Below are 13133 nucleotides of genomic sequence, written 5' to 3' on the forward strand. Positions count from 1 at the left end.
AGTTTATATTGCCTCTCATTCTCCTTACCAAAATGTAACACTTTGCACTTTTTTACATTAAATTTCATCTGCCACGTGTCTGCCCATACCACCAGCCTGTTTATGGCTTCTTGAAGTCTATCACTATCCTCCTCACTGTTCACTTTAATTCCAAGTTTTGTGTAATCTGCAAATTTTGAAGTAGTGCCCTGTAGACCCAAGCCTAAGTCATTAATATACATCAAGAAAAGAAGTGGTCCTAGTACTGACTCCTGGGGAACACCACTGTATACCTTTCTCCAGTCCGAAAAAAAACGTTCACCATTCATCCTAGGGTTTTAAAAGAAGTGGCTGCAGAGATAGTGGATGCATTGGTTGTAATCTATCAAAATTCCCTGGATTCTGGGGAGGTCCCAGCGATTGAAAAACCGCAAATGTAACGCCTTTATTTTAAAAAGGGGGCAGACAGAAAGCAGGAAACTATAGACCAATTAGCCTAACATCCGTCATTGGGAAAATGCTGGAATCCATTATTAAGGAAGCAGTAGCAGAACATTTGGAAATGCATAATACAGTCGAGCAGAATCAGCATGGTTTTCTGAAAGGGAAATCATGTTTGACAAATTTGCTGGAGTTCTTTGAGAATGTAACTGTGATATATTCACATAGCACAGCACACACAGCTTCCTAACATGGCAGGCAGCTCTCTCGGAAGTCTCCGGAATTGCCTGGTTCTGTTTAATGATTAACTCTGCAATTGCAGTACACAATACGTCCACATCCACAGTGTGGAGCTACAAACATTACAAGCTTACAGACATTATACTTCTCCCTCCTTAATGAAAAAGCCATCATAACAAACATCATACATAACTTCCATGTTTATACATAACACAGGATATAACTTATCTTTTCCCATATTTACAAATTTAACTTTACCACTTGTTTTCTGTTTCGAAGAGGATACCTTCGCTCTCGAACAGAACCTTCCAAACATGGTGTCGATTTTAAACTCATTCGGGGCTCATCCTGAGGAACGTTTACTTCCACGGAATTTCCTTGATTTTCATTTGAACTCACTCTCACTTCAAGCTCTTTGTTTTCCTGACTCGGACTCAGACTTTCATTCTGATTCTCTCATGGATTTGTTTCCAGTACATTGGATTTAGGATGTGCTACTGGTATATCAAAACTATCTGATGAGTCAGAAATAATTGAATCATTCCCACCTTCAACTCCTTCCATGTCTGTAGGTAAAATATGATCAATATGAACAAACCTAACCTGTCCATTATCAAACATCTTTACCAAATATGTGTGAGGACCACATATCTTCACCACTCTTCCTGGTAACCACTTTAACCATTTATGGTGATAGTTCTTCACTCTCACCTTCTGGTTTAATTTCACACTTCTCTCTTTTACTCTACGTTTATCATGATTCTCTTTCTGTCTTAATTGTGTCTCTTCTACAGACTGTGCCAAATTTGGCTTTAACAACGAGAATCTGGTTCGTGGCTGTCGTTTGAGAAACAACTCTGCTGGTGTTCTACCAGTAGTTGTATGAGGAGTATTTTGATATGTAATCAAAAAATTAGCCAATTTGTGATCCAATGACAATTGTCGTTTCCTCGGATTTGGATCTAACATTTGTTTTATGAGGGCACATTTTACAATTTGTACAGTGCACTCTGCTGCACCATTCGAAGCAGGATGGTATGGTGGAATCTTGGTATGTTTCACACCATTTTTGCTCGTGAATTGTGCAAATTCTTCTGAACGAAATTGTGGTCCATTATCCAAAACAATCTCTTCGGGAGGCCAAATGAAGAAAATAATTTTTGTAAAATGTCCAATGTTTTACTTCTTGTTATTTTCCACATTGGAAACACCTCAACCCACTTCGAATGGCTATCAATCACAATGAACAATTGTTGTCCTTCTAACTCAGCAAAATCAATATGTAGCCTTTGCCACACCCTGGGAGGCCATTTCCATGGCTGTCATGGCACTGGTGGTGGTTGCTTGCTTACCGATTCACATGTCGTACACTATATCTTTATCAAGACCTGGCCACCATAAATAACTGCGTGCAAAACTCTTGGTCAAGTACATTCCCAGATGCTGGTCATGGAGGTCTCTTAATAATTTGGACCTGAATTTATTTGGTATAACCACTCTTGCACCTCACATGATACAATCTTTATCGACTGATAATTAATTCCTACAAATGAAGAATGGATGTGTATCTTTGTCTGTTACCTGGTTTGGCCATCCATTTGCAATATAATCATACACCTTTGACATCACTGGGTCACGTTTGGTTGCTCTACCAATCTCTTCAGCTGTGACTGGCAGTTCATCAATGTATGAAAAATAAAACACTTCTTCCCTATCGGGTGTAACTTGTGATGGAGAACGCAATCTAGACATTGCATCAGCATTACAGTGATCAGCTGATCGTCTGTATTCAATATCATATGTATATGCTGACAAAATCAAAGCCCATCTCTGCATTCGGGCTGCAGCTAATGTTGGAACTGGGGACTTTGAATGGAGGATTGCTGTTAAGGGCTTATGGTCCGTAACGATGGTAAACTTATGACCATACAAGTATTTGTGAAACTTCTTGATCCCAAAAATTAATGCCAAAGCTTCCCTTTCAATTTGTGAATAATTACTCTCACTGACACTGAGTGCGTGAAGCAAAAGCAATTGGTCTCTCCTCCCCACTACTTAATACATGAGAGATTACTGCCCCAACTCGATACGGGGAGGCATCACATGCTAGCTTAATCTCCTTAGATATGTCATAGTGAACTAACATGGTGCTCTCTACCAATTTGCTTTTACTCTCCTTGAATGCTGTATCGCATTCTTTTGACCACTTCCAATGGACCTGTTTTTTCAAAAGTTCATTCAGTGGATGTAATACTGTAACCAAATTTGGTAGTTCAAAAGACCCAAGAATGAACGAAGTTCAGTGACATTCCTGGGAGTGGGTGCATTTCTAATTGCATCCAATTTTTCCATGGTTGGATGTAAACCATCTTTGTCTACTCTGTACCCTAAGTACTCCACTGAGTTTTTAAATAACTCACACTTACAAGCAGGCACTCATACTCTGTGCTCCTCTAACCGTTTGAGGACTTCATTCAATATGTTATTATGAATTTGACTATTTGGTGCTGAAATTAGTATGTCATCCAAATAACATACTACCCCTTCAATACCTTGCAAAATCTGTTTCATCACCCCTTGGAATATGGCAGGGGCAGAAGACACTCCAAATGGTAGCCTATTAAATTGATATAGGCCTAGATGAGAATTTATAGTCAAACATGACTTGGACTCCTCATCTAGTTCAAGCTGTAAGTAGGCATTCGTAAAATCCAGTTTTGAGAAAATCTGACCACCTGTCAGTGTTGTGAACAAATCTTCTATATTCGGCAATGTATTGGGGACATTACCCTCTAGAACCTGGTTTACGGTTACTTTATAATCGCCACACAATCTTACCTTACCATCGGACTGAGGTACAACAACAATGGGTGCAGCCCAATTACATCGATCTATCTTACAAATAATGTTCTCAGTCTCTAGTCTTTTGAGTTCTTGCTCAACTTTCTCCTTGAGTGCATATGGTACGGAATGTGGCTTGTAGTAAACCGATCTAGCGTCTTCTGTACCCTGACACTCACCTTGAAGCCTTGGATTGGACTGCCCGTTTCACAGAACACCTTCGGATACTGCTTGATAACCTCATCCGTTGCTGAAAATCTCGCTTCCACACAGAAAATCTTACTCCAATCCAGCTTCAGGGAGCTCAACCAATTTCTTCCTAGTAAGGCAGGCTTGTCTCCTTTCATTACTATTAGAGGCAAGTTCTGAAATTGATCTTTATATTTCACTGGTACGGTGATATGACCTACCACAGGAATTTTCTCTCCCGAGTAGCCTCGCAGCTCTATCTTGGATTTCTCCAGTTGAAAATCACGCAATTTGTCGCGGTACAGTGACTCCGGTACTACACTCACGGATGCACCCGTGTCAATTTCCATTGGTATCTTGAATCCCGCAACATCTATGTGGATTTTGATGTTTTCCGAATTGCTGTCCGTTAACCTCGTACTCCTGATGACATGTAACTCTAACATCTCCTCGTCCTGTTGTTGTTCTTCCATGCTATGTAGTCTCTTTGGATTTCTACCCATAGCTTTGAACGCTGGACTCATAGCTTTAAAAACTGGTTTACCCTTCAGTCGGCATACCTTCGCAAGATGCCCAGTCTTTCTGCAGAAGAAACACTCTGCCTTCACGTATGGACAACTTTGAGCAATGTGTTGTCCTAGACACCAAGAGCACGACTTCGACGCTCTGTTAGAATTTCCAGTTTCTGAGACTTTCGGCCATGCCCGTCTTTTACTTTGAACCTGCAGGTGATTTACCTCGGTTGACTGACGACCGTAATCAGTATTTAATTCTCGGGAATATTGTTCGGCCATGCTCATCGACCTCGCTGTCTGACAAGCAATCTCAAAAGTCAAGTCATCCGTCGTCAATACCTTCCTTCTGATCGCATCATTTTTCACCCCACAAACAAAACGATCCCGTAATGTTCGGTTTTGAAAGTTTCCAAAATTATAGTGTATCGATAGCTTTTTTAATGCTATGACGTAATCACTGATACTTTAATCAGCCGTTTGATTCATATCCCGAAACGATAGCTTTCAGCAATTTCTAATGGTTTGGGATTATAGTGCTGCTCCAGCTTTGTTAAAATCTCTTTAAGCATTGTGTCCTTTGGCTCGTCAGGCACAAGCAGATTTACAAGGGTTTCGTATAATGCCGGACCTGCCACCAATAAGAAGATCGCTTTCTTACGTTCCAACACAGCCCGGTTCTGGACTGCATTGTCTGGAACTTCGATTATGTTATTTGCAGTGAAATACAATTCTAGCCGATCCACATACGCTTTTAAACGTTCCCGGTCATGCCTATATTCACCCAAATATCCGATTACACCTGCCATTTTAATCTCTAGCTGTTCACACCATGTGCTGCATTTTACCTTGGATTTTGTAGCTTTTTTCCAAAGACAGAAACTTCCAAACTCTCTTTGTCAGCTGGCTCAATCCTTCACCAACAAAATTTAAGCTTTAAATCATCGGAAAAATACCATCTCAGTCACTAAATGTGATATATTCACAGAGCACAGCATACACAGCTTCCTAACATGGCAGGCAGCTCTCTCGGAAGTCTCCGGAATTGCCTGGTTCTGTTTAATGATTAACTCTGCAATTGCAGTACACAATATGTCCACATCCGCAGTGTGGCACTACAAACATTACAAGCTTACAGACATTTCAGTCACAAGCAGAGTGTATAAGGGGGAACCAGTGGATATGGTGTATTTGGATTTCCAGAAGGCATTCGATAAGGTGGCACATAAAAGGTTACTGCACAAGATAAAAGCTCACAGGGTTGTGGGGAATATATTAACTTGGATAGCGGATTGGTTAACAGCAAACAGAGTTGTGATAAATGGGTCATTTTCCGGTTGGCAAATGGTAACTAGTGGGGTGCCACAGGGATTGGTGCTGGGGCCTCAACTATTTACAATTTATATTAATGACTTGGATGAAGGGACCGAGTGTAATATAGTCAAGTTTGCTGATGATACAAAGATGGGTGGGAAAGAAAGTTGTGAGGAGGATACAAAAAATCTTCAAAGGGATATAGACAGGCTAAGTGAGTGGACAAACATTTGGCAGATGGAGTATAATGTGGGAAAGTGTGAGGTTATCCACTTTGGAAGGAAAAACAAAAAAGCAAATTATTATTTAAATGGAGATAAATTGCAAAAGGCTGCAGTACAGTGGGACCTGGGGGTCCTTGTGCATGAAACACAAAAGGTTAGTATACAACTGCAGTAGATTATTCAGGAAGGCAAATGGAATGTTGGCTTTTATTGCAAAGGGGATGAAGTATAAAAGCAGAGAAGTCCTGCTGCAACTGTACAGAGTATTGGTGAGGCCACACCTAGAGTACTGCGAAAAGTTTTGGTCTCCTTATTTAAGAAAGGATATACTTGCATTGCAGGCAGTTCAGAGAAGGTTCACTAGAGTGATTCCTGAGATGAAGGGTTTGACTTATGAGGAAAGGTTGGGTAGGTTGGGCCTATACTCATTGAAGTTTAGAAGAATGAGAGGTGATCTTATTGAAACATATAAGAAACTAAGGGGGCTCAACAAGGTGGATGCAGAGAGGATGTTTCCCCTCGTGGGGGAATCTAGAACTAGGGGATATAGTTTCAGAATAGGAGGTCACCCATTTAAAACTGAGATGAGGAAGAATTTCTTGTCTCAGAGGGTTGTAAATCTGTGGAATTCTCTGCCCCAGAGAGCTGTGGTGGCTGAGTCATTTTACGTATTTAACGTGGAGATAGACAGATTTTTGAACAATAAGGGAGTGAAGGGTTATGGGGAGCGGACAGGGAATTGGAGCTGAGCCCAAGACCAGTTCAGCCATGATCTTATTGAATGGTGGAGCAGGCTCATGGGGCCAAATGGCCTACTCCTGATCCTGTTTCTTATGTTATGTTCTAATCTCTGTTTCCTGTCACTTAGCCAATTTTGTATCTATGCTGCCACTGTCCTTTTTATTCCATGGGCTTTAACTTTGCTGGCAAGCCCATTATGTGGCACTTTATCAAACACAATTCCATCTTTGGGGCTGGTGCAGAGAGAAAGATAAAGAGCTTCACTTTCAAACAAGGGCTTTCTGCTTCTGGCTACATCGCTGTCTAGAAGATGGTTCCTTTCATACCAGTTGTATGATTTTTACCTCCGTAGAATAAAGGTTATTATAATCTAATAGTTGAATCAATTCTTTCTTTTTCCACCCTGTCTATAATACAATTTAATTTAAATAACAGGGATATTAAAGAGCTATAGAAAGTATTTTTGCTTGTAGGGTTGGTGAAAATCTTTAGCTATGACTCAATAATAGTTTTTTCCTTTGATGAAAGTGGTTTTCATGTTTCGCAGTAAAATGTGGATGCTGTAAATGCCAAGGTTGAAAACAATGGCAGCACTCAGAATGTGAGCACTTAAGCACATTTACAACAACCCCTTTCGGCTGTGAAAAAACTGTTTGAAATCCAATTTTGATTTTTAAGTAAAATAAAATACAATGAAGTATTCAGGCTCTAAGCCATACATTTTTCCAATCCCTGTGAGGAACTGTATGCTCTCCTTTTTGGGGGGATGTTAAAGACAATACAGTTGAACAACAGTGCTAGCTTCCAGAATTTACAATGTGACAGCAAAACAGCTTAGAAATGAGATGAAAAACTTCCTCTCTTCACTGCAGTATTAATGTACCACATAAATTTGAATAATCACTAAAATTATAATATTTAATATTAAAACTTAGGTTCAACAGAATATTTAGAAGATACTGGAATGCTATTTTGATCCCATTCATGAGGAAGGGATTTATAGTTTGCTTTAAAATGCTCATTTGATACATTACCTTCATCACTAATGGGATGTTCCACATTCGCCTAATCTCTCTCCTTTACTTGGGTGATAGTGGCCAGTGGCACTAGCTAACCCTGTCTAACACACATTTTATATGCCTCCAAGAAACAGCATTGCAGAGAAGTTCTATTGTGCTATTATATAAGCATATGATAGGAAGGGTGGCACATTGGCTGAGCTACCTTATGTTAATCGCTCACTCTTGTTCTTAAATAGACATTACTGAAAATTGATTTCTTTCTGGTTCATGGACTCTTCAGTATTTGTTAATGTTTTATTTTTGCTAGTCTTTGTTATTCAGTTCCCTAATTGTGTTAATAGCTTTTGTATAACAAATTAATCTTTAACTTCAAGCCAAGTGTTGGCATACAAGGGGTAATTTTACAAATGTGTGCCTTCAGTGCAGTGTTCCGCACCAGGAGCACATGCCAGGAGTTTGGATGTGCATTCCCTTTGATTTTCTGCCCATTAAAGCTATACTGTCTCTGGCTTACTGCAGTGATCTCCTACTGGTATTTGCACTGTCTTTCAGTTAAGGGATTGATGGATTGAGCAAAATTTCACCAGTGGCTTTTGAGCATCTAGCCTGCTGTTGTAGTTATGGCATTTTTCAAAGGATATGTTTTAATTTTATTTGGAGATTGGGAGATGCATTTAAAGAAGTGTTTTTTCTTAGGAACCATGTTATTTTGTTTTTCCAATTGATGTAACATAGAGGATAGTAAACACTGCAGTAAAATATAATCTACAACGCATTTGTCACACTGTAAATGTAGTGTACTCTTCTACTCGAGTTCCACAATTTTACATTTAAGAACGCCTGGAAGTGCCAGTTTTATAAGCAGCCGCAAATGACTTGCTGTAATAAATCACTTATACGTGCCTAGTATAGGGGTTTGGAGAACATGAACTGCAAATGGTTTACGCTCATCCTCTGAACCCAGAGATTGAACTGCTTGTGTTAAGTTTACTGGTAAGTGTTGGTTTATAATGGGGAAATAGTTCATTATCTTACACATGATTGCCTTTACTGTTGTGCCATATTTCTGTTGCCATCTCAAGTTGCCACACATTGTAAATTATTGCTGCCAGGTGTTTAGCAAAGAAAAAAAACACACCCTTTTACATGAAATATTGCAATAAATTAATTAATCTGCAAAATACACAATCTGTCTGGTTTATAATTTGTGAATGGTAGGCTGTAAAGTACCAGTGACAATGTCAGCATTGGACTACATAATGCATTCTAATAATATTTCTCTCTCTGCTATTTTAATGGATTGATGCCTCTGCCAAAATATCAGAGGAATGTTAAACATGCACATTAAGCATTGGCCACAGATACTGTCACCAGTCATTTCTAGGCTTATGATACGCCAGAAAGTTATTCCATTAATTATACTATATATCAGTAAACGTTCATTATCAACAAATATTTTTAGGATAATGTCACTTGTGTCATTGTCAGGTGTGTATAATGTCCTAGTGTTGAATATAGTGTATGCTTCTCCCTCGATAAATGAAAAAAGGTTAGTCAAATACTAAGTAATGCTTAAATGGTCCAAGAAACGGATTAGATAACTAATTGCAGCTAATGTCTCACATTCTTATTTGTGCAGGGATTTTGCCTATGTAGCAAGAGATAAAGATACACGAATCCTAAAATGTCATGTGTTCCGATGTGATACGCCAGCGAAAGCCATCGCAACCAGTCTTCACGAAATCTGCTCCAAGGTGAAAGCGAGTTCCCATCAGCTTCAACATCTCTATATGAATGAAAAATAGCCATTGTTCACACTAACCTTGGATGGTGTATGCAACATTAAGATTTCTGGGTTTTTATCAATTATGCCTTTCCAATAATGATCAGGGTTATATTATTCAGCATAAGAAGCTGCTTTTCATCCTGAGTTGTCATGAAAACAAAAATGAACTGCTTTTGCTGAAATAAGGCATTGGTCACCAATATTTTATTTTCCCCGGTTTAGAGGAAAAGTGTAATCTTTTGGTTAAGTTTAAAATTCTGACGGGGTTAGACAGGTTAGATGCAGGAAGAATGTTCCCAATGTTGGGGAAGTCCAGAACCAGAGGTCACAGTCTAAGGATAAGGGGTAAGCCATTTAGGACCGAGATGCGGAGGAACTTCTTCACCCAGAGAGTGGTGAACCTGTGGAATTCTCTACCACAGAAAGTTGTTGAGGCCAATTCACTAAATATATTCAAAAAGGAGTTAGATGAGGTCCTTACTACTTGGGGGATCAAGGGGTATGGCGAGAAAGCAGGAATGGGATACTGAAGTTGAATGTTCAGCCATGAACTCATTGAATGGCGGTGCAGGCTAGAAGGGCCGAATGGCCTACTCCTGCACCTATTTTCTATGTTTCTATGTTTCTATATGCATCATCAGAAAGAGGAGGGAGGATATGTTCATATGCTCACGTAACCGTTATCCCTAGAATGAATCAAGAAGATGGGTAAATAAAATCAACAAGTGTGAGGAGCTCATGGACTTCTTTGTATCAAAGATTGAGATCATCCGATCAGCTGTCTCTGCGAGTTCCCTTCCTTCACCTAACCCACAGGGCCAAACTTCATCGGATGCTCCCACCTGCCCTAGCCCTAAACTCTTATCTTTTTCTCGTTTCTCTTTGATCTCCCCTCTTAATCTCTCCAAACTCATCTTATCCATGAGACCCACTTGCTGCTCTCTTGACCCTATTCCCACTAAACTGCTGACCACCCAACTTCCTTTTCTGGCTCCCATGTTAGCAGACATTGTTAACGGTTCTCTGTCCTCAGGTACTGTTCCCCTCTGCTTCAAATCTACTGTCATCACCCCTCTCCTCAGAAAACCAACTCTTGACCCCACTTTGCTTGCTAGCTATCGCCCCATCTCCAACATCCCTTTCCTGTCCAAAGTACTAGAACGTGTTGTTGCCTCCCAAATCCGTGATCATCTTTCCATGAATTCAGTGTTTGAATCCCTTCAATCTGGCTTTCGCCCCTGCCACAGTACCAAAACTGCTCTCATCAAAGTCACAAATGACATCCTTTGTAACTGTGACAAAGGTAAACTATCACTCCTCATCCTTCTGGACCTGTGTGCAGCCTTTGACACAGTTGACCACTCCATCCTCCTCCAACGCCTCTCCACCGTCGTCCAGCTGGGTGGGACTGCACTCACCTGGTTCCATCCTTATCTATCTAATTGTAGCCAGAAAATCTCCAGCAATGGCTTCTCTTCCCACTCCCGCATCTGTCCTTGGTCCCCTCTTATTTCTCATCTATATGCTGCTCCTTGGCGATATCATCCGATTACACAGAGTCAGTTTCCACATGTACGCAGACGATACCCAGCTCTACCTCTCCACCACTTCTGTCAACCCCTCCATGGTCTCTTAAATTGTCCGATTGCTTGTCCGACATCTAGTACTGGATGAGCAGAAATTTTCTCCAATTAAATATTGGGAAGACCAAAGCCATTATCTTTGGTCCCCACCACAAACTGCGTTCCCTAACCACTGACTCCATCTCTCTCCTTAGTATCAATCTGAAGGTGAACAAGACTGTTCGCAACCTAGGTGTCATATTTTGACCCTGAAATGAGTTTCCAGTCACATATCCACAGTATAACTAAAACCGCCTTTTTCTACCTCCGTAACATTGCCTGCCTCTGCCCCTGCCTCAGCTCTTCTGCTGCTGAAACCCTCTTTCATGCCTTTGTTGCCTCTAGACTTGACTACTCCAACTCATTCCTGGCCAGCCTTCCACATTCCACACTATGTAAACTTGAGGTCATCCAAAACTCAGCAGCCCGTGTACTAAATCGCACCAAGTCAAGATCACCCATCACCCCTGTGCTTTCTGACCTACATTGGCTCCCGGTTAAACAACGCCTCGATTTCAAAATTCTCATCCTTGTTTACAAATCACTCCATGGACTTGCCCCTCCCTATCTCTGTAATCTTTTTCAGCCTCACGATCCTACAAGATGTCTGCGCTCCTCAAATTCTGGCCTCTTGAACATCCCTCATTATAACTGCTCAACCGTGACCGTGCCTTCAGCTGCCTGGGCCCTAAGCTCTGGCACTCCCTCCCCTCTACGCCTCTCTTTACTCCGTTAAGACGCTCAATAAAACCTACCTCTTTAAATAAGCTTTTAATCATCTGCCTTAATTTCTTCTGTGGCTCGTCACATTTATCTGTTTGTCTGTAACACTGTTGTGAAGCACCTTGGGACGTTTTACTATGTTAAAGGCGCTATATAAATAAAAGTTATTATTATTTAAATAATGAGAGCAGTATTTATAAAAATCAGCTGTCATATTTGAAGCATTAGAGATGCAATTTTAACTGAATGGCATACAGATTTAGACTGCAATTATACTAGAACTGCAGCGTTGGTGTAATAAAGATTGGTGAAAAGCAGCACAAATCAGTGGATCAAAAAGCCTTGCTCTACCAAGTGCAACTTAGCATTGTTACTTTTTGGAAAAGCTTCAACCCTGGATGTATGAAGCAGAACAGAGCAATCTTTGACCAGGCTGACTGATGAAGAAATGGAAAGGACTGATGAAATAAACAAAAACTGCCCATTATGTAACTCTTTAAAATGTTGTGTGGCCTCCCCAAGTACCTATTGCTTTGCACTAATGCTAAGGCTCTATTGAAAATTCAGACTCAGGAGATCTGACCTGACTCCACAACAAAGCAGAGCAAATCTAAACTCCCAGTGCTCTGACTCCAGATTTACATTACAGTATTTACAGTTACAATTTAGTGTTTCTGTTAAGCGCAACCTGCCTTGCACTGACTCTACAAATAGTGTGTAAATGCAACCCTTTTTTTTGCCCTTGAGAAGGTGGTGGTGAGCTGCCTTCTTGAACCGCTGCAGTCTCTGTGGTGAAGGTACTCCCATAGTGCTGTTAGGTTAAACTCCTGCAGCTCCCTCCCTATCAATGATGAAGGAACGGCAATATATTTCCAAATCAGGATGGTGTGTGGGTTGGAGGGAAACTTGGAAGTAATGGTGTTCCCATGCGCCTGCTGCACTTGTCCTTCAAGATGGCAGAGAGCGCGGGCTTGGGGAATGCTGTCGAACAAGCCTTGGCAAGTTGCTGCAGTGCATCTTGTAGTAGATGGTGCACACAGCAGCCACAGTGCGCCGGTGTGGAGGGAGTGAATGTCTAAGGTGGTGAATGGTCTGCCAATCAAGCGGACTGCTTTGTCCTGGATGCTGTCGAGCTTCTTGAGTGTTGTTGGAGCTGCACTCATCCAGGCAAATGGAGAGTATTCCATTACACTCCTGACTTGTGCCTTATAGATGGTGGAAAGGCTATGGGGAGCCAGGAGGTGAGAAATTAGCCGCAGAATACCGAGCGTCTGACCTGCTCTTGTAAAAACATATTTATGTGGCTAGTAAATGGTGACCCACAGGAGATTGATTGTGGGGGATTCGGCGATGGTAATGCCGTTGAATGTCAAGAGGCAGTGGCTAGACTCTCTCTTGTTGGGGAAAGTCATTTGCTGGCACTAGTGTGCCGCGAATGTTACTTGCCGCTTATCAGCCCAAGCCTGAATGTCATCCAGGTATTGCTGCATGCGAGCATG

General features: G+C 41.0%; 1 protein-coding gene across 13 annotated transcripts in view; it reads left to right on the plus strand.

Annotated features, from left to right (window-relative positions):
- LOC139242238 (amyloid beta precursor protein binding family B member 2-like) overlaps nucleotides 1-13133 on the plus strand; it is a 470855-nt gene that overhangs the window by 441695 nt on the left and 16027 nt on the right. For all 13 annotated transcript variants that reach the window (XM_070870289.1, XM_070870312.1, XM_070870317.1 and 10 more), the window contains one exon: nucleotides 9143-9257. In XM_070870289.1, the coding sequence (XP_070726390.1) occupies nucleotides 9143-9257 (115 nt within the window). The remainder of the gene's footprint in view (nucleotides 1-9142; nucleotides 9258-13133) is intronic.

Source organism: Pristiophorus japonicus, chromosome 2 (assembly GCF_044704955.1).
Source record: "Pristiophorus japonicus isolate sPriJap1 chromosome 2, sPriJap1.hap1, whole genome shotgun sequence".
Taxonomy (NCBI): Eukaryota; Metazoa; Chordata; class Chondrichthyes; family Pristiophoridae; genus Pristiophorus; species Pristiophorus japonicus.